This window comes from Etheostoma cragini, chromosome 6 (genome assembly GCF_013103735.1).
Source record: "Etheostoma cragini isolate CJK2018 chromosome 6, CSU_Ecrag_1.0, whole genome shotgun sequence".
Taxonomy (NCBI): Eukaryota; Metazoa; Chordata; class Actinopteri; order Perciformes; family Percidae; genus Etheostoma; species Etheostoma cragini.
Genome location: NC_048412.1, coordinates 23,209,575 through 23,234,900, shown reverse-complemented (window position 1 = coordinate 23,234,900; position 25,326 = coordinate 23,209,575). Strand labels below are relative to the sequence as shown.

The window sequence follows — 25,326 nt, the reverse complement described above, 5'->3', positions numbered from 1 at the left end:
ACTATAGTTGATTTATTGCTTCTGGGGTGCCTTTTTAACATTGGCATGGGACAACAAATGCAATCTAGCCTAACAGTTTTTTTTATTATTATCAGTGAGCATTGTCCCTGACAAATGAACTAAACTAGTCAGAAAGGTGTAGTTTTATTTAGGGGACCGTATACAGAGGGACTCAGTGACATTATTGATTAATCTACAGTATCCACATTGTTCTATAAGAGATTATTAGAGTAGGTCATCTTTAAGAGTGTGGATTTTACTGTTTTAATTTTATTATTAGCCTAAATAATCCTACAGTTTGTCATATGTCGCTTTATGAGCTATGTACAAGATATATGTTACACTCAAGGGTGGAATGTAACTAATAGCCAAAAGTACTAAAGTGCTGTAGGCTAATTAAAGTACAATTGTGATGTAGATTGACTTATTTGTACTTGAGTATTTCCATTTTAAGGGGCTTTATACATCTACTGCACTGCATTTCACAGGGAAACATTGTACCTTCATTACATTTATACTTCCTTACATTTATCTGACATATTAATAGTTTACACACAAAGCCGGAAGTTTTAAAACGTTACAGTCCAGCATGTAACCTAGTAAGTGGTTGTTAAAAGTAGCTCCACATGGACAGGCTACATGAGATACTAATAATAATCTGATGTTATTATACAGCATTATTATAACAGGGGACTTTCTCAGAAAAAGTCTTTTTTTTTTCTCAGAATTTTCTCAGAATTCTGTAATTTTTTCCCCTCAGAATTCTGACTTTATTCTCAGAATTTTACTTTTTTTCTTTCACATGTGGCCCTAATCCATATCCTACTCTTACTTTCAACTCAAAGTTCTAAATTCTTCTTCTACCACTAATCGATTCAAGCTCGTCGTGATGCATCTTACCCAACAATTAGCCAACGGTGTCAGTGTATTTTATGAATGAATGTTTAGTTGCTTGTTGCTAGGGGGAAGAAAGGGAGGATGCGTCTGACGTCACCACTATTAAACAATCCTGGTCACGACGCAGAGCTGGCACGCGCCCCTCCCACGTCCTCTTATAAAGGGACCGGTCCGAGCGGACACTGACCACTCGTTGTTTTACGTGTAGCCGGTAAATAAAGCGTGTAAATCTCGGAGTGAAAGAAAAAGATGTACTGGGACACTATCATGAAACCTGGAGAGAGAAACACAGACGGCAGAGACTCGAAAATAAAGGTAGGTTTTCCCTTTTAATTTCCAAGAACACTGTTATGTAGGCTATTCGTGTCGTTGAGCATGACAGAACCGTTATCTGTAATCATTCCCAATTTATGAGGAATTAGTCCCAATTATAAAGGCAAATATTGGGTTTCATGTGAGCAGCAAGGACTGGATTTTAATGTTTCTGACATTTCATGAACTAGAAAAATAAGTTTTGATAATGAAAGTAATTGTAAATCTCAAATCTGTGACTGCGTAATCCTTGGTGCTGCATTCAATGACGAAAGCAATGCACGCGCAAGTTAAGTTGTAAGATATTAAATACACTAAACAGACGAATGGAAATCATCCTGAACAAGAGTGAAGAATGTGAATTAAATACTTTATAAGAAAAGGTTGCTTAGCAGCAGCTTACTTCTGTATCTTATGTCTGACTTTTCTCCACAGCACTTAAATGCATCATAGGTGCATTAGTTGGATAAAGATCTATCTAATCTATAAAAGTATAGTATAATGCATGATAATATAATAATTTGAAGTGCAAGTGCAGGCTTTTGGGGCCTCTAGGTATTGAGCACCAATTTTGAGTTGATGATGAAAGTTGTAATCAAGAGTCTTTCAACACAGATGGAGATTTGCCAGACTGGATTTTACACAGAAGACTTCAGGACACAGGAAGTGCCAGCTGGCTTTGACTTTGCATCTTATGGTGAGTTTTGAGAATTACTGGCACTTGATATTTTTTTCCAGCACAAGTTTAACATCACTACTTTTGATGGTGCAAGGTTTAAACTCTGTGATACCCAGACAGTTTTTTTCTTTCTTTTATGTTTGCTCGATCTATCTGTTTCCTCTGAACCTGAGCGTCTGAAGGACAGAGGAAATATTTGTGCAGACTGTAGCATCACATCTGTCAGAGCTTTTTCAATGAGACCTTGACACCCGGCGGCAGGATAGTGGGATGTGTGTGTGTGTGTGCGAGGAATAGTGCTTGAATGGGCTGAGGTAGGCAAAGACAGACAGACAGAAACAGGGTGGTCAGGTTAAAGACACTCCCCTCTCAGTCTTCCCTAATCCTTTCCTCCAGACTTCCTCCTTCAACAGATTTAGAGTCCCCCCTCCCCAGACCTCCATCACTACTCTGTCACACTCCCTCCGCTGGCGTTTCCTTCTCTCTCTTCCTCCCCCTCCTCCCTCCCTCCCTCCATTGTTTCCTCCTAGCTGCCTCCATCAATTGAGCTGGAAAAAAGAAAAAACAGTGCCTGGTGCTGATTTGACACTAAACAAACTGCTTGTTTTTGTGTCAACATCCCCCGTCAACATTAAATCCCACAAACCTAAAAATTCACACCACTTTCCTCTTTTGCTGCGCTGAGTTTTAATAAACCTCCTGCTACAAGGACCATACCACACATTGGACTACACTGTAGACATTTTCAGATCTCTGGTATAAATTCTTTTAGCATGGTAAGAAAATTCACTTGCAAAGACTTTGGAACCTGCTTGAGTTATTTGAATGTTTTAGTTTTGCCATGAAAAGGACAAGTTACTCCCTGGTGGTGCATTCAAAGATGTTCCAACATCTAAGATCTGACAACCGGCTGCCAAATAGTAAGGCACTTACAGTCGCAAGAAAATCACACTGAAAAGACAAATGGCAATTATCCTGACAAAAGATCCCGTCAATTTATTGCATTAAAAATAAAATACTGTTTAGCGGGTGACTATCATGTCTCTCATGTCTGACTTTTCCAGCAGCACATAATGCATCAGAAATTTAGAGATTTGAAAATAGGCCTTCCTCACGTCTGTACTCCTACATTGAAACAGGCACCAAAATAATTTTTTTTTTTAAGTGAATTTTTACACCATGCTGAAATAAATGGAAACCAATAGCTGCCCAGTAGGTAGGAAATTGTTAGGCGTTTTCTTTTTACAAGCATGAACTGTGCCTCCATCCTGCCATCATCATCCCTTACTCACTCCATCTGTGTGTATTGTGTTTAACCTTCAGACTACCCTGGTGAAGACCTGTCTTTTCTGTTAGACAGTAAATCACCCGGACAGCAGCAGTACGTTGCAGAAAGCAGCTACCCAGAGCCACCTAAAGCTTCTCACACATACGACACCAAAGGTGAAACCTCAAAATAGAATAAACATACCCTTATGGTTGCTATAATGAGTCATATGTTGGTGTTTTTGACTTCTCTCACATTCTTTGCCTTTTTATTCCTGTAGTGAACACCAGTGACAATTCTCTCTTCAACCTGGACTCGTACCAGGAGATCAACTGGTGGGCCTCATATCCACATGGTGAGCTCATACTCCTACTCTATTTAAAAAAGTTTTGTTTTTAAAAGGAGTTTGTTTTAGTGACCTTTTTTAGAACTTTTTTTTTTTTTTTTTTACATGCAGGTGGGCTGACAATAGACCAGTCACCAAGTGGATACCAGGAGTCTCCCCCGGCGTACCAGAGTCTGGTGCCCCAGAACGGACAGTTCAGCCCAGCCATGGAGGGCAGCCACAGCCCCTTTTTAACTGCAAAAGGATCCAATGCATTACAAAGTAAGACTTTTCATCTGGGGATATAAAAAAAAAACAACCACCAGTGGTCTAATCTGTGCAGTATGTAATCCTTCTCTTTGTTCCAGGTGAGACAGACCAGAGCTACTCGTGTCACTCGGCTGAACTGTACGACTCTGATGGACAGAGGCAACCGTCCTCTTTCTGGCCTGAATACTCCTCTCCCAGCTTCAATGCCCCCCCACAACACCCGCCCCCGACCTCCTGCCCTTCCAACCACGGCCCACACTCCTCAGAGCAATACTGCGCCCGTGTGGTCAAACGCAAAAACACACACTCCCAGAGGCCAGACAGGGAGGGCCAGATGACGGGAATGTCAGCTTATCCAGGTTTGTTTTTTTCTCTCTTCTGAGCTACTCTTCAACTCTGATTGCTATTTACAAAAACAGTTCAGGATTTATAAAGACTTGTGCAAAAAGCATACACATTAGCACCTAATGTTAAATGCTACTTACACATAACAATTCTCTAGTATTACTAGTAGACACTCACAGGGGCAGTCTAGTACTTTTACTTTTATTCATTTAGGTACATTTTGCTAATAATACTTATGTATTTTTACAGTACAATTTTGAATTTTACTTTTTTATCCGCAGCTGTCTTGCTGCTTTCACTGAAGTACAGAAATTAAATACTTCTTCAACCATGGGTTATTCCTATTGTAAACTCCTTCTATTACCATAATAATATTCACTTATTCATTCATTCAGGTTCTGGTCCAATCCAGCTGTGGCAGTTTTTACTGGAGCTACTTCTGGACTCTGCCTGCCGTACCTTCATCTCGTGGACCGGAGATGGCTGGGAGTTTAAGATGTCCGACCCTACAGAGGTGAGGAAATATCTTGTTTTGGAGTACTACATGGCAGTAGAGGGCAGTAATGTAGTACATTTAAGTGTTGTAAGTGCAAGTTTGAGTTACTTGAGTATTTCCATTTTATGCTACTTTATGCTTGTACTTCACTACGTTTAAGACAGAAATATTAAATATTAATTAGTCTAACAATCCAAAATATATATTTTTTAACATGAATAACTCTCTCCCATATCAAAAAACTAGAGTACTAAAACTCAAATGTGTGATGTTGTCAAGTATGAAGTCTGAAACTGATTCATAGACAATGAGTTGGAAAGATGTAATAGATGATACTGAGAGCACCCAGGGGGTGTTCTGAGTATGTGGGTACATTTTCTGTTTCATGACTAAGCACACTAAATAGAATGAAGCTCATTTGGGTATAAAAAAAGAAAACAAACGTTCTGTGGCTCCACAAAATCATGTCTCCCAGTCATTGTACATACTTTATACCTTAAGTAACTACTCTAGTTTTTGGCTTTGAGAAGGAGTGGGTCATGTTCACAAATATTGTTGAAACTTCCCTCTTGCGTCTTGGAACGAACAGATTTGAATTCTTGGAGGTCCAAGGGCATGGAAATTTCCATAATTCCAAAATTAAACATAAATATGCATTCCCCCAGCCTGTCTATGGTCCCTCAGTGGTTAGAAACTGCGATAGGTGTAAACCGAGCCCTGGGTATCCTGCTCTGCTTTGAGAAAATGAAAGCTCAGAGGGGCCAATCTGGAATCTTGCTCCTTATGAGGTCATAAGGGGCAATGTTACCTCCCTTTTCTCTGCTTTGCCCTCCCAGAGAATTTGGCCAACCCATGAGAAAGAGACATCATGACTCTCAAACGAGCAAAGTGGCAGTTGGTCAAGGCCACAACCCCAGCCTCCACCTTTTTCAAGGCGCCTGATCCCTAGATTGGGGAACCACTGGACTAAATTACCAAACTGTATAAAAAGTAGTTCAAACTAGCTCAGCCTCGAGCAGCTACAACAGTAAAATGCCGCTTATTACATACTTTTGGTACTCACAGTACATTTTGCTGATACTACTTCTTGTACTTTTACTTAAGTGAGATTTTGAAGGACTTTTGATTGTAATGGAGTATTTTATTTATATCTATATTTTTTTTTTTACATTTTTGTGTGTGCACTTTTACTTAAGGAGGATCTTAGTAAGACTCTGTGTTTTCTGTTGATCCCACAGGTAGCCAAGCGCTGGGGCCAGTGCAAGAACAAACCCAAGATGAACTACGAGAAGTTGAGCCGTGGCCTGCGTTACTACTACCACAAGAACATCATCCACAAGACGGCGGGCAAGCGTTACGTCTACCGCTTTGTCTGTGACATACAGGGCATGCTGGGAAAGACGGCGCAGGAGGTCCTGACCAGTCTGAATGTTTTGCCCACAAACACAGAGTCGTGGCAGTCGTGCCCCGGGGTGCCTGCAGCGGTAGCAACGACAGAGCCCACAAGTGAGACATGGGCGTCACAGTAGGGGATGGGTGCCAGGACTCGTGGTGCTGCTCGCTGAGAGCAACCAGCACATATTGATGGAGTACTACAGCCTACATAGTAAACACTGCCTCTTAAAGCCCTGGCTGAAACACAGTATCCTCACTGGGTCATGTTGTTGCTGACAGCCAATTCATAGATGCTGAATTACAGGGAATAAAATGACCAAAAACTCTCAATTCATGCAGTCAGCCAATATGTTAGTTTTTCTTATCATAATTAAATGAAAGTCTTCCAATATCTGAACCATAAACATAAAGCAGGGCTAAATAACTAGTACTAATAACGAGTACTTTTTAAGCACTATAAATAGATACTTGTTTTCCTACGTCAGTGCCCATATTTTCGTATGTTTCTAAAAAGGAATTGATTTGTAAATAGTGTCCATATGATTGCTATGTAGAGTTTTGTGCATTTACTGTATATTATCATTGTTAAATACAAAACTCATTTCTACCTCTGTTGCTAATGAGAATAACAAACTGAGATTACTTTCAGGCACTCACTGTGAAAGTTTTGTTTTTTTTGTGCATTGTTTTGTGTAAATAAACCATGGATGTGTAATAAAAGAAATACACTGTATATATACACAGATTTGTGAGAAGAGTTTAATTACAAAAGCATTAAGTTGTGTGTGTTCCTGGTACTCAATACAGCAGTTTTTGTTCAATTGTTTTAATAATAATTATTATAATACTAATATATACTTTATTAGATTGCTATAGTAACTAGCTATGGCATAATGCATAGGCCACAGGCCAATGCTTCACTTCCTATCTAATGCTTCCTTTGTGTGCTGCTCGTAAATATCTACATCCGAGGTGGTACAACCCATTGAGACCTGGCTCACCTCACCAGTATTCCAAATATGCACATGGTTTCCTTTTTAAGTAGAGAATGAGATTGTTACACAACAATGTTGTTTAACAGTTTTCTCCCGTTTATAGGTCAATTGCTTCTGAATTTGTAATAACATTTCTTGTTACTCTGTGTGGGACTCAAGAAGCCAAAAAACCTGAGGTGATCAGTAGGGATTTATGGTATGCATACCATTTTATTCTCTGGGAAACAGTCCATGCTCACGGTCAATTTTCAACTAATGGAGACAGTACAAATAGGGTATTGGATTTTATTTGGATGTATTACATCATCCAAATAAAAATACATATGTGGCCGGGTGAACTCAGTTGGTAGAGCAGGCGCACATATATAGAGGTTCACTGGTTGATGCAGCGGCCACAGGTTCGATTCCGACCTGCAGCCCTTTGCTGCATGTCACTCCCCATTCATTTCTTCATCTGTACAGTGTAAATAAAGGCCTAAAATGCCCCCCCAAAACTCTTACAATAAAAATATAAATACGTAGCAGTTGGTCAACACAATTAAATTAATATAATAATACCCTGAATTATTATCCATTAATTAAGTATGCTAAGCATAATAGCCTACATTCGAGTCCAATTCTGTGAATAGGCTTTCTATAAGCCTTTTGTCTGTCATATTACTTCTACTATAATAAATGTTTGCACAACATTTTTATTATTAGTGGTTTATTGCTGGTGACAGGTGAAGTTCAGTCAGATGTGACACCTGGGATATTACAATTTCGATATTTTCCATCGGCCCTGAAAGCCTCCTTCCTGGATGTGTGTATAGGTCTCAGCCTACAGTCTAATTCCAACTTTGTCTGCACATTTAACCTGATTGTTCTTCTCATCGAGGGGAAATACGACCGCGTTCAATCCAAACTGCAGTTTCACATCTTTCCTCATTTAAGATACTAGTTTAAGAAATGCCTCCCAAAACTATAAAAATGGCTTTAGCGGAGATGCTGGAGGACCTGAAAAAAGAGGACTTTGAAAAGTTTTGCCACAGGCTTGTGGACCGCAGAGAAGAGCCGCACGTCAGACGCAACCGGGTGGAGGGGAAACACTTTTTAGAAGTCGCAGACGTCCTGGTTTCATCTTTCACAGAGCCCGGAGCTCTTCGGGTAGCTGTGGAGATATTGGAAGACATTGCCTGCTACGAGGACGCGAAGAGACTTGGTGAGATGACTGTAATTCTGTAGCCTTTATGTCAGCGGTTAATTGCAAAAGTGGATTATAGGCTATAGCTACATTAATAATAGACTAACTTTATATCATGCTGTTTGTAAACCATATAGCATCAATTGGCTGTAACCCCCAAAAAGCCAATGATTTTTGTCCATCAACAATAAAAGATAGCCTACAGTAGCTATTGGCTACTTTTACTTTCGATTTAAACCTGCCAATATGTCTACTCTTACGTGGACCATATAGGAGATTACATAAGTAGAGCCAATACTGGATTGTTAAGGCAGATATTTGTGTTTGAGAGTTTGTAAGATAAGAATAACAATTTGTTAGCAATATTGTCAAAATGTCAAACCATGTCCACGTCCCTTAAATTAGATTAGAGAAGAATGAATTTAACGAGACATTCAAAAACAACTTTCGATTTCTCCTCGGTAGATAGTTTATGTAATGGGGCATGGTTTCTAATTCAAACATGTCTTTGACACATCTGTAGCATATACTGACATATCTTTTATTATTATTATTATTATTTTTCAGCTCTCAGATAGACCAATCTGAATGTAATGTAATACTCAATAATAAGAGTAATGTATCTATTTTTTTTTAACCATGTTTGTTCATCATCCTTCCATCGGAAACCTTAAAACACAGCAGGTATTTTGATTTTAACACATCACACTAAAACAGTGGCAACAATATTTCTATGTGATGACAATATTTTATTTAATCTTGTAGTTTTTATCTATGCTGGTTTAAATACTTTGTTTTTTGGGCTCTTCTATGTGTTGTCTCTATTTGTACAGCAAGTGTATTTAGATCCCTGGAAGTTACTTCTAGAGTATACCTGCCTGTTTATTTATTTAATTATTTTTAAATGAAAAGGAATGGCAAACAATCTAACAGTATGCACATATTCTGTCAGTGCTAACAAAAGTTTTTGTTTTTACAGTAATGGCAACAGGAGGACAGTAGACGTCTCGTTTGGACAGTGAGTTGATCCCAGTTACTTGTCCTGCATGTACTGAAGTTCTCAACACGTAAAGCCCTGGGCAAAGGACAGAGTTACTATACAGTTTAAGTTTTTTCTTAAAATGTTCTACAGCTGCAAGACCCTCAGCAGGAGCCAGCATGGTGCATTGATTGATTATACAACATCTCAGAACATTTTCACTGCTGCAGGCTGCTACGTTCCTAAAAAGAATAAGAACAAATATGACATATGTCTTATGTCAATAACGACCTTCTCAATTGAGATATCGGAAATATAGTTGAAACTTATCTCAATCATTTCCTCTAACAGTCAACCGTTAACTCTTAAGATTTTCACGAAATCAAACCCGTTGTTGATATTGTTTTTCTTTTCTTAAAATGTACTGTTTTTAGATTCATTAACTACCTCTGTGTAGTAGTATTGTTTGTTAATGGCGGGGCTCCGCCCTTTCCTGGCTGGATTCAAATTTTCTTCAGACGCACAAGGTGTTCACAGGGAACGATGCCGCAGGCAATCCCATCGTATTACAATTACAAAGGTTAAATGATCCGTTTTTGACATCTGGCATATCTTTCACAGAGCAACATTTTTAGATGAAGCAAATTGCTGTGTATTACTGATAGAAATTAACGAGACTTTTCATTCATGAGTGTATGTTTTTCTCTTCCTCCTCAGGGAAGCACTCGACGTATCGACACGTGTTCTCATCCAGGACGTGAACATCGGTCCACTATATGGGATAAACTGGCCAGCAAGAATTTTATCACAAGGGTTATGTGCATACACCAACCTAAAAGAATGATTGATGTTTTGTATTCTTTTTAATCGCAATAAACAGCCTTTCTTGGTGTCTTCTCCTCTGTGGCGTAGTCTTTGTAAAGCATTGGCATTTATCAATAATGGTCCTGTATGCTTCCACAGTACATTTGTCTACATAAATGCCCTTTCAACTGCCAAAAAAACCAAAACATGTAATTATATAAGCGTGGGTCTCTGTTAACATTTAGCCGTATCCAGGCTATAATCAGGTCCTTCTCTGTTTGACCTATTTATGCATTATTACATAATCTTTCTATAAAAAGAGTTCTGCATTACAGAAAATAGTCTTTCATTTTAAAGCTTTATAAGTGGACATACCATTAGAAGAAAAATGAATCATTTACAGCACAAGAGTTGTAATAAAGAGCGTTTATTGATGTTGATAAATTTATTTTATTTAAAGGCCAATATCACAAATTTGCCTCAAGATGTTACATCATCTGTTATCTTTAGACCCCTGATTTGTATTAAAAACAAAATAATTTAATAGTAATGCCTACCTACATAAAACAACTTGTTCAAACAACTTTTGGCTCCTTTGTTATTTTTGTTGGAATAGTCTGCATATGCTCTTCGGCTGCAGGAGGACGGGCCACTGACTTCCAAAGAGAAAGAGCGTTGGTCCCAGCGGGTGGAATGATGTCACCCAGCTCCCTCCACGTAGGCCTGGAGGGGAGGCAGAGAGAGCCAGGCCAATGTATGCATCACCATATTTTATACAAGTAATACTGCAGTTTGTACACATTAAGTTCAGTTTAATTGTTATTATGTGTTGTATAAGGTCTTGTGTGAGTCTAAATGAGTCATCAAGGTTTGGAGATTTGGAGACACATTTTTAAAGAATGCATTTTCCCTATTCATATGGTATTCGGGCAGTAATGGCACAAGTGTATTGTAGCCAAAAAAATGAGCTCAAGTGTACTCCATATTTAGACAATTCTTAGAAAATGATCTTCTTCCGTCAGACAGCTTTTATTTACAAAGATGTTTCCCCTTGCTCTCTTTTGGCCCATTCAGGCTCCCACTGCAAAAGTTGTACACTCTGGCTCATAAAGCTTTCCTCTTGTCTCTACGGTGAAGGCCATTTTGTTGTTGCTGTCATAATCAATCATTTTGATATTCTTGTATTTTTTTACTTTTCCATAAACTGCTGAATGTCTGACCCAAACAGCTTATCATTGCTGTAAAACTTGTTAACTGTTAATTTTAGGAAGCTAAAATACATTTAGTAGCTGCTGCCCCCGCACACAGCGGAACATTGCTTAGCTTTTGTGTCAATACTCCTGTCTGCTTCTCCAAACTGGGGTGAATACACTGACAACCCAATACAACCCCATTTTAAAATATCCAAACTATCCCTTTAATAGGGGTTTTCTTACCTAAATGGGGGGTTTTAAATTAGTACATTTAAAAGCACTGTTGCATTGTCGACAAGTGCCACATCTGCTTAGCGAGGGTTTTTGTGGGAGGGAGGTCTGAATGAACTAAAGCGTCTCTTGTGGGAAACCTTCTTGAAAGATTTCATTGGAAATTGACATCAATGAGGCTCAGATATGAAAATGTGTCTATACTATAGGTGTAAAGAAATCAATGTTAACAACAAAATCTTTTGACTGGTTAGTTGCAACAAAACTGAGTCCCTGAATTAGCAAGATCAAGGGATTGAGAGTACTCACTTGGGAGGTTTAATATATTCAGTTCTGATGTTTCCCGGGTCGGCCGCCTTATTTGGCTGCGTCTTTGGGAGGGGCCCTGGTGCGTGTGTGAGTTTAAAAGAAGAAACAATTGGATAGTGAGATTAGATAGAAAGCACTATTTGGGGAATGTAAGGACCTAATGTGAGGTAGTGAGATGGACTAAAAGGACAAAATGCTAAAGAAATGTGAGACAAAGACAGTTACTTTAGCAAAACTGCAGTAGATATTTAAAATGAAACATGCAGGACCAAAGAAGTCTTTAACAACATTTAGTGCACTACATACATAAATGGTCATCATAAAACACAGACCTTGAGGCACGGCTCTTTCTGGATGCTGCTGCCTGCTTTTTGTCACGCTGTAAAATGTATTTGACAGCGATTTCCATTTTGGACCCATGGTCACAGGTTGACTTCTTGTTCCGGAGGAAGCTGACATAGCTGTGTACCAGTAGTGGAAGAAGTATTCAGATTCAAAATGTACTTAAAGTATTTAAAAGTAAAAGTACTCAATACAAAACAAATCCTCACATTTGAGGAACAATCAAAACAGTTTAAGTGTTTAATCGGCTTGTAGGTCTATATTGTAGGGTAGTTGAATTTATATATATATATATATATATATATGAATTTTATAAACTGCATGTTTCTGCACTGTTTTATGAGAAGAGATTTTAATTTGTAAAGTAAATAGTAACTAAAGCTCAGATTAACGTAGTGCAGTAAAAACTACAATATTTCTCTCTGAAATGTAGTAGAGTGGAAGTAGAAAGTGGCATGAAAAGAATAGACTCAAGTAAAGTACCTCAAATTTGTACTTAAGTACGATACTTGAGTAAATGTACTTAGTTACATTCCATCATTGCTGTGTACAAATGGAACAGTGGTGGCTTTCATTGTCTGCTAGCGTTACTAACATCAAGATGTATCGTAACTACATACCTGATTTTGTCCCTGTCCTTGGACTCGTACAGATCCTGCAGTGTCTCTGATCGGTGCTTACCAAAGCCAACCAGGGCCTTTCCTTTCTTGCCCGACTGGCGGGATCTCTCGTACCCACGATGAAATCGGACTTCTTTCAAAACCTCAGGGTAAGCAATCGCATATTGCTTCAAAGAATCCTTCAAATGAAAAGAAATGTTGCGTTATGATTAATGTTGCACTACTCATATTTAATTCACTTGAATAAAAAAACGCTTATTATATTATATATACGGGCAAATTGAGACTAATACACATAAACAACTCCTTAAAACACGTACACTGTGTGAACCAGAATGTTAAAGTACTTGCAATTATAGATAAGATGAAGTTGTCAATAATCTTTGGTCTACTTGACTTTATTACATCTGTCCAGGGACTACAGATGAAAAACTGCCATTTTGATAACTCTGGGACAATTACAGCAACATATTTATGTGCACACGGTCCCTCTTAAATAAACAAACAAATAAATGAACAAAGAAGTTTAGTTTACATAGTCAGTGGAGATGATATGTCTAAAGTATTTTGCATGTAACCTAGCAACGGGTTAGCTGCAGTGTAATTTAATGAAAACCCAAGCAAAGCTTGGTACTAAAATTGGAAAAACTGTTTTTCTAGTGTTGTAAATAATATGTTTTGCACTTTAAGCTACTCATTATGTGAGTAGAGCTTGTCGTATTGAGTCATTGAAAGGTGGATATTGTGCACACCAGCAGCATGTGACAAAAGTATGTTGATGTACCTGTCTTAAAAATGTGTTCAACCTAAATGTCAGAAATGGCCGATTACTACACTGAGGGAGCTGTCTATGTGTCTGTCCTTGTCTTATGTGAGTACTCGGTTATTTTATATGAGTTGTGTCATGAAAGGATAGTGTATGTTTAATTTGATGTCTTATAACTTTTATTTTCTATTGTTTATGATGTTGTTATGTGTACTTTATGTTTATCTATTGCATTGCCACATTTCCAAGAGAGTTGTAAGGACCTCTGGAAGAATGCAGGAGCTAATGAGGATCCTAAATAAACACACTAAATAGAAAAAAAGAAAAGCTTGTTTATACTGAATGTACACTGACATTTGCAAGCTCCCAAGCGTTAAGCATTACCAACGTCAACAACAGCAAGTATGCAAGCGCCTGGAGGTTTTTGGAGACACGTGTTAGACCACAAGGGAAGCCAACGCGGTCTAGGACCTGAGTGGTGCTGCAGCTGACCACACACTGTAGGCTATGTGGAGGCCTGGGTGAAGGCACACCGTACTCAGCTAGCACATCTGTGAAGTGTTGCAGGGAGACAGGATATCTGAGTGTGGACATGTTAGCTTTGCCGAGAAGAACGTGAAACAAAGAACTTTTGGGAGCTAGCAGATTTCAGAGTATGAACAGTATCTCCTTTTTGTTTGCTGTACCTTATTGGCCGACAACTGGCTCTGAAGCGTGGTCTGGCGCTGCTTCTCATGGTTAACCACCATTTTGGCGGCGTAGCTCACATCATTCTCCAACAGCCATTTGAAGGTTTGACCTTTGTACTGGCCGAACTGAATCATAAACCTGCTCAGAACAAGCCTTTTATTAAGAGGGTCACCGCCCTCGGAGAGAACGCGAGCCTTGGCCTCGGCCTCTACCTCCTCTGGCTTCTTCTCCGTCACAGGAGACGAAAGAGGCCGCCGGTCGGCCGCATGGTTCCGAGCTTCCTGTGAGGGCTTTGTGTCCAACTCCCCGCTCGAGGTCTTACGGAAGGTAGGGTCACCTTTCTAAAGAGGAGGAAGACAAATAGAAAACATCAACGTGAGTATCATTTTTAATGAGCAGCGTGTAAATGAGAATATTTGAATTCCATTGTGTGAAGTTGAACTTACTACGTCCACACAGGCTTTAGTTTCTGAATCTGTAGAGAAAAGATATATTTTACGTTGTTAAAAATATGTTTTTTCTTGTATGTGTGTGTGGGGGGGGGAGTCAAAAATATATTTAACAACATAAAATACAAGTTTTTTTTTACCAAAATCGTATCCAAAGCAATAAATGATTAGATTATATTGTTTGAACGGTAATGTAGGGCTGCACGATTATGGCCAAAATGATAATAACGATTATTTTGATAAATACTGAGATCACAAGTAATTATCACGATTATTTGTTGATTTTAACCTAAACTAATTTTATTGTCACATGGGCTATTTACACTCACCTATGGGATTATCAGGAACACCATACTAATACTGTGTTTGACCCCCTTTCACTTTGAGAACTGCCTTCATTCTACATGGCATTGATTCAACAAGGTGCTGAAAGCATTCTTTAGAAATGTTGGCCCATATTGACAGGATAGCATCTTGCAGTTGATGGAGTTTTGTGGGATGCACATCCAGGGTACGAAGCTCCCGTTCCCCCACATCCCAAAGATGCTCTATTGGATTGAGATCTGGTGACTGTGGGGGCCATTTTAGTACAGTGAACTCATTGTCATGTTCAAGAAACCAATTTGAAATGATTGGAGCTTTGTGACATGGTGCATTATCCTGCTGGAAGTAGCCATCAGAGGACGGGTACATGGTGCCCATTAAGGGATGGACATGGTCAGAAACAATGCTCAGGTAGGCCGTGGTGTTTAAACGATGCCCAATTGGCACTAAGGGGCCTACAGTGTGCCACAAAAACATCCCCCACACCATTACACCACCACCACCAGCCTGCACAGTGGTAACAAGGCATGATGGATCCATGTTCTCATTCTGTTAACGCCAAATTCTGACACTACCATCTGAATGTCTCAACAGAAATCAAGATTCATCAGACCAGAAAACATTTTTCCAGTCTTCAACTGTCCATTTTTGGTGAGCTCTTGCAAATTGTAGCCTCTTTTTCCTATTTGTAGTGGAGATGAGTGGTACCCGGTGGGGTATTCTGCTGTTTTAGCCCATCCGCCTCAAGGATGTGCGTGTTGTGGCTTCACAAATGCTTTGCCGCATACCTCGGTTGTAACGGGTGGTTATTTCAGTCAAAGTTGCTTTTCTTTCAGCTTGAATCAGTCGGCCCATTCTCCTCTGACCTCTAGCATCACCAAGGCATTTTCGCCCACCGGACCGCCGCATACTGGATGTTTTTCCCTTTTCACACCATTCTTTGTAAACCCTAGAAATGGTTGTGCGTGAAAATCCCAGTAACTGAACAGAAATACTCAGACCGGCCCGTCTGGCACCAACAACCATGCCACGCTCAAAATTGCTTAAATCACCTTTCTTTCCCTTTCTGACATTCAGTTTGGAGTTCAGGAGATTGTCTTGACCACACCCCTAAATGCATTGAAGCAACTGTCATATGATTGGTAAATTACATAATTGCATTAATGAGAAATTGAACAGGTGTTCCTAATAATCCTTTAAGTGAGTGTATAACTGCTTTCACATCCATGTTATGCTACATTCTTCTTATGTTGAAGTTGTATAGACATACATCTGCAACACATGTAAATGAAAACTAGCAATCTGTAATAAATAACATAGGATAGTTTTTATTTTTAAATGTATCTTTGAGAAAGCTCCTTCACTTGTTTTCAACAATAACTGGACCTAGGAGAGGGAGGGAGTGCGATGCACGTATGTGCTTCTAACAGAGTGACGGCTGACTCGTTATGAATGGGCCCAGCACGGGTCAGCGACGTTACACACATCGTGTGTATGAAATGTCTGTAACGTCACTGCGCTGCATTTTTATGAGCTAGCCTTAGATATTCTGGCCATGGGTCACATCTCTGGCCCAGGTCCAGCAGGCTCCGTCTCATACGCTGTTCCTCTACGACCTGAAGTTAGTTGCATTCAACTCCGTGAGCTAACAGACGCTAGCTAAACTAGCACCGACTAGCGCTGCTTACTGCTGTTGTCTGAAAAACAACACAGGGAACAGGGAACTATGGGAACATGCATTGCGTGTAATAGGCTACATTGTTATTATAAATGTATCAATTAGGGACATTCTAACGCGCTGAACGGGAAAACGCTTAACGTGGTTTAATGTAGGCTACCTAACAACGACCAATCACCAACATATTTCTCATGGCCATGTTGTCATGAACACTTAAGCCTGTCAACAAAAAACTAAACTGAAATCCAACGGTTATAGAAGTTATCTCACACAGCGTCTCGGCCTCCTGGTTGCAGTTTATCTGCCTCAGTAAACTCAAAGCCACTGGAAGAGCTCCTCGCTCGGTAAAGGTTGAAACCAGGAGGTTTGTGATCTGCAAAACACTTTTATTTTCCACATCCCTGTAGCGGACCCGCGGATCTTCCCTGCGGTCTCTCAGCTGGTGACAAAACTCAAGAAAGTCGTCCTTACTCAGATCCCACAGGGTGTTCTTTAAAGCCTGTTTAATGGTTATGTTGACCATTTTTCAACCGCAATCAGCGGCTTGCATTGGGAATAGTGGCGACCCAGCACAGCAGTGTAGCGGTAGCTACCAGTCAGGGTTCGCATTACGCGCCTAATGGTGCTGCGTTCAAGCCTGTCGAAAATACTAACATCAACTGTTCGCAAACCCCGTCTCAATCATAGCACCATAAAGCTATTTGAATTTGCACTAAAACAGTTATGCTGAGATAAGATCTCTCTCTCAGTACACTTCCGGCACGGCAGACCAACCTTTGGATTTGCCCAAATGCTGACGCAATGTGCCGGTGTAACACCAGATTCCGTGACCATCGTATTTTGTGACTGTAGGGGCACTGTTGCCACTGAGCAGCTTGAGTTTATTCACACAGACGACTTCGTTAGGACTTTGTTACGCTACCAGCGTAAACTGCATGCTGTTTATAATGGTGAGTTCAGAGCCAAGAGTTTAGAAATGTGTATATGAGATATGGGCTATATTGCATTTTGATTGAATAGGCTAGTGTCTAATCGTAAATCTAAATAAAGAAACTAAGGTGTGTGTGTGTGTGTGTGTATGTGTGTGTGTGTGTGTGTGTGTGTGTGTGTGTGTGTGTGTGTGTGTTGTGTTTATTCTGTTGGCCCCTAGTTAACTTAATCATGAGGATGTGGTTGAAATAAATAATATAAATAAATAAGTAATAAAACTACGTCAGCAGCATGAGGCTGTTACCTAATCTACAAGAGCTGTGGGGGGGAAATTATCAATAACCAAGTAATAATTTGATTGTGAACTCATTGTGAATTATCCCCATAAATAAATTCTAATACATTTGAACATTTCAAAATTCACCTGTCACCAAACCAAACCATTTCAGGTGACTTGTTGTATCTACATATTTATAGACAACATAGGTATAGTAGGAGCCTAAATGCTGGAACAAATATTGTATAATTAGTGTAAGTTTCAATAAATATGGAAGGCCTGCGCCTTTTAAATACAGACGTTCGTAGGCCTACTAGCCCACTGTGTTGTGTTGGACAGGTTAGGGATGGGAATGTGAGCTTATCAACCCAGTGAAACCCTTCGAGATACCCTGACTTCCGACAGTGCGTTTCTGACCTGGTTGTAGGGACCTGCTCATACGTTAGCAGCAGTCTCAAAGACACTCAATTCACTCTTGCAGCTTTGCAGATTTTAGTTTCTGTCTGCATGTTGGAACTAGAGTGGGCTAGCCTACAGCTTAACATCTGGATGAACTAATGGTATTAACATTTCCGAAAGCACCTGAAGGCACCATTGGTCTCGATCGAGTTCTTTAAAGGCGGCAGTGACATCCCGCCCCACTTCTGGCCGTCTCCCTTCTTCCATCTGTAGTAAAAGATAGGTTACAGCAGTCCTGGATCTGGTGGTAAGAAATGGCCCCTAAAACCGTAAAAAAGGCTATATCCGATGCGTTGGAGGACCTGTCAAAGGAGGACTTAGAAAAGTTCCGCGCCGAGCTCCTCGACCGCAGAGAAGAGCCACGCGTCAGACGCAACAGGGTGGAGGGCAAAGGCTACTTACAAATCGCCGACGTCCTGGTTACACATTTCACCGAGGATCGCGCTCCCTCAGTGGTTGTGGAGATATTGAGGGAGATTGGATGCTCCAGTGATGCAGCCAGTCTGGGTAAATATCTCAAGTCTAGGCCATGTTGCTGTGCAGAATGAGAATGATCGCTGCTGGGCATTTAAACCTTAAAGTGTGCTTGCAGGGAAACTAGAGACAACTGACCACGTTTAACGGAACATGTTGTGGTTGTTTAATTTCCGATAAGTTATGCTATTTATGAAGTTGAAAATCATTGAAACTAGCCCGCTTCATTTATGGGCTATAGTCTACTTTTGCTTTCGAGCAGGCGCTGCCTGACGCATTAAAGCAGGCATTGGCAATTTTCGAAGTCCCACACAAATTTACAATAATACAAAACACCTATATTTTAGCCTACTTGAAGGGCTTGAAACTGGTTTAAATATCCTGTGTTTATTTATTTCACCTTTATTTTGATAGGCAAGACATTAAAAACAAGATGTTATTTAGCCTAGCCTACTATGGCGGCCTGACAAGGGGCCACTTAGGGAAAGGGAAGTAGGCTAATAAACAGCATACGGCTTACGAGGATGCTGTGCACCTGTAATCCAGTCAAGGAAAGGGTTAACCGCAACAATCAGAGGAGGTCACTATCTTATCTGTCAGAGGGAGAGCAGGAGTGCGGTTATGAAGTGTTAGAGTTCCCAGAGGAGACGTTGGTCATTTCAGATTAGAACCCAAATTCAAACGTAAACTAAATTGCTGATTGTTAGAACATTGTGTCACATTGTTTGTCATTACTTTGACTTATAAAGTGTCAGGTTTAGTTCCATACCGTTTGTTGTTCAGAGATCATACAATAATGAAATTACTGATTTAGGGTGCTATATGCAGGGCAGCCTACACTGTACATGGAACTGAATCGTTATTAGATTTGAAATTGTCGTTGGCTAACTTGTTGAACAGGATTTTAAAGTACAAAAGAACTAAGAATTGGAAAATTGCCACACTGTGTCACATCACAGCAGGAACAAAAGGACACCGAAGTATCTTAAAGCTACAAAGATAGAAGTACAAAAAGTAGCCTACAAATACATAGCCTACTGAGTCCACCCAACACCTTATTTTGTTCTTTTCTAAATAAGTGTGCATTAAGTCACTATTAATTGCAATTTAAAATACAGGATTATTTTTTGTATTTATATCATCTAACATGTATTCTATTTTTGCAGAGAAAGAGATTGGTGCAGTGTCCTCCAAACCTGGTTCCAGTGACAGTAAGTAATCCTCCTGTTGATGTTTTTTTTTTTACCTACATTACAGAATAGCTTTTGTAGAAAATTAGTTGCATTGGTTTTGAATTTCACATTAAAGGAATACTTTCCTACTTTCCTTATCCTCCAAATGACCACTTATGTTTCAATTTCTCACCCAGTGTTGTGTTGAACTGAGAAAATATTATTATTGTCGCATGCTTCCACGGTGAAGAGAAAATCAAAAAAGGGAGAAAAGTCTTGATACGGGCTACGACTGGAAAAACAAGACTTATACTACACTAGTTAGACAAAGCCTGTACTTATTTTAGCCTTCTATTCTTAAAGTGAAAGAAAGCTTTTTGATTGCAGTAGTAGTAGTTGTTGTAGTAGTATGGTATGCAGTGGTGTGCATAAACACCATATATATGCAATTTTAATTTTCCCTATATTTCTTTCAGCTGCAACACCCTCAGGTGGAAAAACTGGTGTGGAAACCACGGCCGACGGTGGGTGCACAGGTTGTGTTGGATGATTAGAATAGATTAAAATTTCAACAAATTGTTTGACGCTTCGGTCAATAGCACTCTAATGTCTGTGCATTAAGAATAGAGCTATAGCCATCCAGCTTAGCTTAGCATAAAGACGGAAAAGAAAGGAACACAGCCTGGCTCTTTCCACTATAAAAACAACCCGCCTCATAACGCTAAAGCTCGCTAATTAACACGTTACATCTTGCTTGTTTAATTGGTGTAAAAAAGCCAAACTTTGGGCAGGCTAACTTTTCTTATGTACTTCTAGTCATTATGCTCAACTAAGCTAAATGTCTTCTGACTTATTGTTTAGTGTGTAGACATGAGAGTGGTATTGATTTTCCCATCTCACTTTTGGCAAGAAAGCCAATAAGTGTATCTCCACAAATGTCGTCATTTATAGTTAGGCTGTATGACTTTTACTCAGTGGCGTTTGGAGAATATGTCATTTCACAACTTTAAGATTAAGACTTTACTCTTTTAGATGTAGTCAGAATCTAAAATTTTGAATCCACTATTTGAAAATGTTTTTTTCTGTCTAAAACACAGCTGTATGAGTCTTGCTTGGGTTTCATTTCATCCACATTAGCTGCAGTAACCATGCTTCAATGAATGCAAAACACCGAGCTATGAAATCACTGCTACAGAATGTTAAGTCCTGTTCTTTGAGTGAGCTTCATGTCGTCATCAAATCCTGTCAGTCACTGTAGAGTCACGTTTTCCCTTTTTCCTCAGGCAAGCATTTTGTGGATAAACATAGAACCAAGCTGATCGAGAGAGTGAGCAACATTGGAATCATCCTGGATGAGCTCCTCGAGCAGGATGTCCTCCAACAAGAGATGTATGACAAAATCAGGCTTCTGCCTACCTGTCAGGAGAAGATGAGGGAGCTCTACTCTGGTCCCCTGAAAGCTGGTGGAGTCTGCAAAGATAAATTCTACAACATCCTTCTACAAAAGGAGCGGTTTCTAGTTGATGAGCTCAAGAAAATGAAGTGATTGTTATAATGAAATCTATTTTTACACCAGACCTACTGTCCACCTAAAGGCATTTTTTATACAATAATAATGGGGCATTAATTATGTTAATGCTATGTCTCTGTGGGGACGTTCTAAAATGTCTGTTTAATCAGAGCTTTTTCCCTTAATTTTACTCTTAAGTTAGTAAGAAATCATTTTTAATGATGAGATCTCATGTTAAAAAATGTAACATTTGCAGAATGTGATTCTGCAAAAGCTTAGCATGTAAAGCCCATTTGACCTTTCATATGCCAAAATACGTTTTATAGTAAAATCAACTTTATTATGCCCAATAAGAATAGTTTTTCTTTTTAACTTTCATTCTATTTTCTATTCTTCTGTTTTGAAATATATATACAATTTGTAATACAATCTTCTGTTGCTATGTGTAGTTCTTACATTTGAAGTGATTGAGTGTCTTAAAGCAATGGTGACAACATACGGATCTAGTTCAAATGCCCTCATTCCCTGTGTTTTAAAAATGGGTGCGTAATGTGCCTAACCTTTCTCAAAACGCTTTATTCACACATGCCAATAAGAACTTAGTTCTGAATGTTTCTTGCATACGCTGTCCTCAATTTTTCTGATGGGACTGTATCGAAAGCCGTTCCTTCTCTGACATTTGGATGAAGAACCGCGGGATCTCTTAAATGTCATGAGTGTTGATATGAGGAGAGGCAATAAAACGCTTCTATCTTTTCTCTTGTCTGACAGTTACTGAGGTGAGTTTTCCTGTTTTCAGCGTTTTACTCATAACATATCTGTATCTAGAATATTTATTTGAAAGGGGAACTGCAGCGATTTTACTCATCAAGTGAATGAGAGTGCTGAGTAGACTACTGCATGTGTGAAAAAAAGATGTAGACTATGAAGTCTTTTGTGGGTCTGAGGGAGCTGTGTGATTGTTATATCGGTTGGGGGTGAAGAGTTTAGAAACTTGGCTATTCTGCTGTGTGTGTTGTGTTTGAGTTCCGTATTTCAGATGCAGGGTAGGCCGTGAATACAACATTTTTTCCCTCAGCCTTCCTCGTATTTCAGTAGAATAAAATGTTGAATGCATTTTCTAAAATGATTTCAAAGATAATATGAGTCTGACAGTAAAATAGGCATAAGTAAGTTTGAGGAGGATGTGTCCCGTCCATGGCTTCAGACTAGAGGACCATCTAAAACTAGTCTTCAGCTAGAGGGTGCTGGGAACCAAAGATAGAAATGTGCATGCATTTGCAACTTTCTCTGTTTCCAAAAGTGCACACTGAAGCAGAATTCCTAAAGAAAGCAGACCGAGAGAGACTCGGTAAGTTGTATTTCCGCGTCCAGTCCGTCCAACACCCAGGACATCGGACTAACGTGAACTACCATCCCACAGATGAGCAGCAGTTAGGCCGTGTGAACTTACACAAGCCGTCGGACTTCAGCTCGAACGCCTGGGCTGCAAGTTGTTTTTAAAACAATAATGCTAACTCAACGTTTGTCTGGTTCTTTTTTACTTTCACTTTTACAGTTGTGCCTCATGTAGCCTCGTTACAGTTACTAGGCCTAAGTGATAATGTAAATCTTCGGTTCTCTGTGTTTAAACGTGTGGCAAGGCTAATTATCTAGTATCATAGGTACTGCCACAAAACTAAACAAAATTGGCCTAAGTAGTGGACCTAGGTAGCAGTAGTTTGACAACCTTTAACATCGCCATGACGACTAAGCCATTTTCATCCGCTAACGAAGACACTGAGATGTGTTGGATTTTAAAAAGTTAAAAACAAGGATCTGAAAACAATGTAGGCCTACTTCTATTTTATGTATACTGCACCCAGATTGATCCAAGACTGATCTAGCTTTAATTAGCATTCCACTGTTTGACACCGACCCTAGCTTCTAAAGAATTGATTAAGTCCTGTCTGGCATTTAACATAAAGAAAGAAAACGTTTGTCCCACAGGGAGAGTAGCTGCTATTCCAGCCTTTTGGGAGCCACCCCTGCTGTGTTGAATGGCGTTGACCCTCACTTGATAGCTTTTGATATGGAGGCGTGACCTATGCTCCTCTTAGGCAGCGAAGACAGCAACTGGGAGCCGCTTACTCACAGTGTTAATGTATCTGCTACTGATGGCAGTGGTTTGTGTTTTTCAGCAGCTTTATTCCCCCCGAAAACTAATAATCCAAATTTGAAAAAGTATGTTATGAAAATTTGCCTTGGAGAAGTTAAAAAAATGAAACATTGTCTGGAACAGAACAACATCAGGGACGTCTGGAGAGGGCCGCAAAACATCTCGGACGACGGCAAAGGTGTGGAGAGATACCAAGCCAGCGGAGACAAGGACTGGGCAGATGAGCTGAATCTGTTTTGTAACAGATTTGACTCTTCCTCTTTGCGCTCTTCACACCCCAGAGCCCCCTCTTTCACACCTACCCTGGCCTACTTCCCCTCCCCCCTCCCCTCCTCAGCTTGCCACCTTCAGCGACCCTCAAAAACAATAAGACCACCAGCCCGCTCCTCCCCCCTCGCCCCGCTCATCAGTTCACCCCCCCCCTGGGAATCTCCCCTCCCACCACCCCGACCCCACACCCCAGTCATCCTCCACCCCTTCTCCATAACAGATGATCAGGTGAGAAGTCAACTTAAGAAGATCAAGGCTAGGAAGGCCCTGGGCCCGTACGGCATCAGCCCAAGTCTCCTCAGGGACTGTGCTGACCAGCTCTGTGGTGTGCTCAGGCACTTATTCAACCTGGACCTGGAGAACGTTCCAGCCCTGTGGAAGACCTCCTGTGTGGTCCCGGTACTAAAGTTGCCGCGCCCCAAGGAGCCAAACCACTTCAGGCCTGTTGCCTTGACTTCTAATCTGATGAAGACCATGGAGAGGATCATCCTTTGTCACCTTCAACCCCTGGTGGGCACACAGCTGGACCCCCTGCAGTTTGGTTACCAGCCTGGGATTGGGGTGGACGACGCAGTGATTTACCTGCTGCACAGATCGCTGCTACACCTGGAGGACAGCGGGAGCAATGTGAGAGTTGTGTTTTTCGACTTCTCCAGTGCTTTTAACACCATCCAGTCCTCGCTGTTCAGAGTGAAGATGGAGAGTGTCAGTGTGGACCAACACCTGGCTGCGTGGACTAATGACCATCTCACCAACAGACCACAGTAAGTGAGTCTGACGTGGTGCACTGCAGCACAGGTGCCCCTCAGGGAACGGTGCTTTCCCCCTTCCTTTTCAACCTCTACACCTCAGACTTCACTCACAACACCACCCACTGCCACATCCAGAAGTTCTCCAATGACACAGACGTTGTTAGATGTGTTTCTGAGGGGAACGATCTGGAATACAGGTCGGTTATCATGGACTTTGTCAGCTGGTGTGAGCTCAAACAGCTCCAGCTTGACAACAGAAAGACAAAGGAGATGATCGTCGACTTTAGGAGGATAAAATCCCATTTCTCACTGGTGAGCATCCAGGGATCAGACATTGAGGTAGTGGAGAGCTAGAAATTCCTGGGTGTTCACCTAAACAATAAACTGAACTGGACTGATAACGGCAATGCACTCTACAAGAAGGGCCAGAGTCGCCTCCATCTGCTCAGGAGACTCAGGTCCTTTGGAGTGTGAAGGACTCTCCTCAGGACTTTTTATGACTCTGTGGTGACCTCTGCCATCCTTAATGCTGTGGTCTTCTGGAGAGGGGGAGACTCAAAAGACTGATCAGGAGAGCGAGCTCTGTCCTGGACTGTCCTCTGGACCCCATAGAGATGGTGGGGAGAGCATGACACTGTGGGGTCCCTGAGAAGCTCCTTCAGTAGCACTGTATGTGACAAGAATCTTTTTCTTTTTTTACAGAAAGTCAAAAGTCATCAAAATACCTAGTTTGTTGCACAACTTTTATTCTTGCTTTCTATTTTTTTTATCTTAG

The 25,326-nt window shown here is 40.4% G+C and overlaps 3 protein-coding genes and 1 long non-coding RNA gene across 6 annotated transcripts; 3 read left to right on the top strand and 1 right to left on the bottom strand.

Annotated features, from left to right (window-relative positions):
• The first annotated feature begins 1,069 nt into the window (after positions 1-1,069).
• On the top strand, positions 1,070-6,720 carry etsrp (ETS1-related protein). 2 transcript variants are annotated; one of them, XM_034873776.1, is made up of 8 exons: positions 1,070-1,212; positions 1,825-1,906; positions 3,245-3,331; positions 3,436-3,510; positions 3,613-3,762; positions 3,849-4,109; positions 4,491-4,609; positions 5,830-6,720. In XM_034873776.1, exons 1-8 carry the CDS (start codon positions 1,147-1,149, stop codon positions 6,118-6,120), a joined length of 1,131 nt encoding a protein of 376 aa, XP_034729667.1. In that variant the 5' UTR covers positions 1,070-1,146; the 3' UTR covers positions 6,121-6,720. The 2 variants fall into 2 exon arrangements, with proteins under 2 accessions (XP_034729667.1, XP_034729666.1); XM_034873775.1 differs by having other exon boundaries at positions 3,212-3,331.
• Positions 6,721-7,780: 1,060 nt separating this feature from the next.
• Positions 7,781-10,042, top strand: LOC117946005. Its single transcript, XR_004656944.1, has 3 exons — positions 7,781-8,182; positions 9,144-9,182; positions 9,861-10,042. It is a non-coding gene; the product is annotated as an uncharacterized LOC117946005 (long non-coding RNA).
• Positions 10,043-10,548: 506 nt separating this feature from the next.
• On the bottom strand, positions 10,549-17,160 carry LOC117946003. The gene is made up of 7 exons (XM_034873777.1): positions 16,820-17,160; positions 14,545-14,573; positions 14,095-14,439; positions 12,643-12,821; positions 12,013-12,141; positions 11,681-11,756; positions 10,549-10,670 (listed from the first exon to the last, which is right to left on the bottom strand). The coding sequence occupies exons 1-6, from the start codon at positions 17,070-17,072 to the stop codon at positions 11,729-11,731; spliced, it is 963 nt and encodes a 320-aa protein (XP_034729668.1). The 5' UTR covers positions 17,073-17,160; the 3' UTR covers positions 10,549-10,670; positions 11,681-11,728.
• Positions 17,161-18,345: 1,185 nt separating this feature from the next.
• On the top strand, positions 18,346-21,606 carry LOC117946004. 2 transcript variants are annotated; one of them, XM_034873779.1, is made up of 4 exons: positions 18,346-18,722; positions 19,856-19,900; positions 20,338-20,385; positions 21,145-21,606. In XM_034873779.1, the coding sequence occupies exons 1-4, from the start codon at positions 18,470-18,472 to the stop codon at positions 21,405-21,407; spliced, it is 609 nt and encodes a 202-aa protein (XP_034729670.1). In that variant the 5' UTR covers positions 18,346-18,469; the 3' UTR covers positions 21,408-21,606. The 2 variants fall into 2 exon arrangements, with proteins under 2 accessions (XP_034729670.1, XP_034729669.1); XM_034873778.1 differs by having other exon boundaries at positions 20,338-20,397.
• Positions 21,607-25,326: the final 3,720 nt, after the last annotated feature.

Bases quoted from the DNA above. Each gene is read 5' to 3' on its own strand.
- LOC117946003 (XM_034873777.1), bottom strand. From the start codon at position 17,072: ATGGTCAACATAACCATTAAACAGGCTTTAAAGAACACCCTGTGGGAT. The intron at 14,574-16,819 runs GTGAGATAACTT...TTTTCTCTACAG, and splicing joins CCAGGAGGCCGAGACGCTGT to ATTCAGAAACTAAAGCCTGT. The intron at 12,142-12,642 runs GTATGTAGTTAC...ACTGGTACACAG, and splicing joins AAGGACAGGGACAAAATCAG to CTATGTCAGCTTCCTCCGGA.
- LOC117946004 (XM_034873778.1), top strand. From the start codon at position 18,470: ATGGCCCCTAAAACCGTAAAAAAGGCTATATCCGATGCGTTGGAGGAC. The intron at 18,723-19,855 runs GTAAATATCTCA...CTATTTTTGCAG, and splicing joins CAGTGATGCAGCCAGTCTGG to AGAAAGAGATTGGTGCAGTG. The intron at 19,901-20,337 runs GTAAGTAATCCT...TATTTCTTTCAG, and splicing joins CAAACCTGGTTCCAGTGACA to CTGCAACACCCTCAGGTGGA.
- etsrp (XM_034873775.1), top strand. From the start codon at position 1,147: ATGTACTGGGACACTATCATGAAACCTGGAGAGAGAAACACAGACGGC. The intron at 1,213-1,824 runs GTAGGTTTTCCC...CTTTCAACACAG, and splicing joins GCAGAGACTCGAAAATAAAG to ATGGAGATTTGCCAGACTGG. The intron at 1,907-3,211 runs GTGAGTTTTGAG...TTTAACCTTCAG, and splicing joins CTTTGACTTTGCATCTTATG to ACTACCCTGGTGAAGACCTG.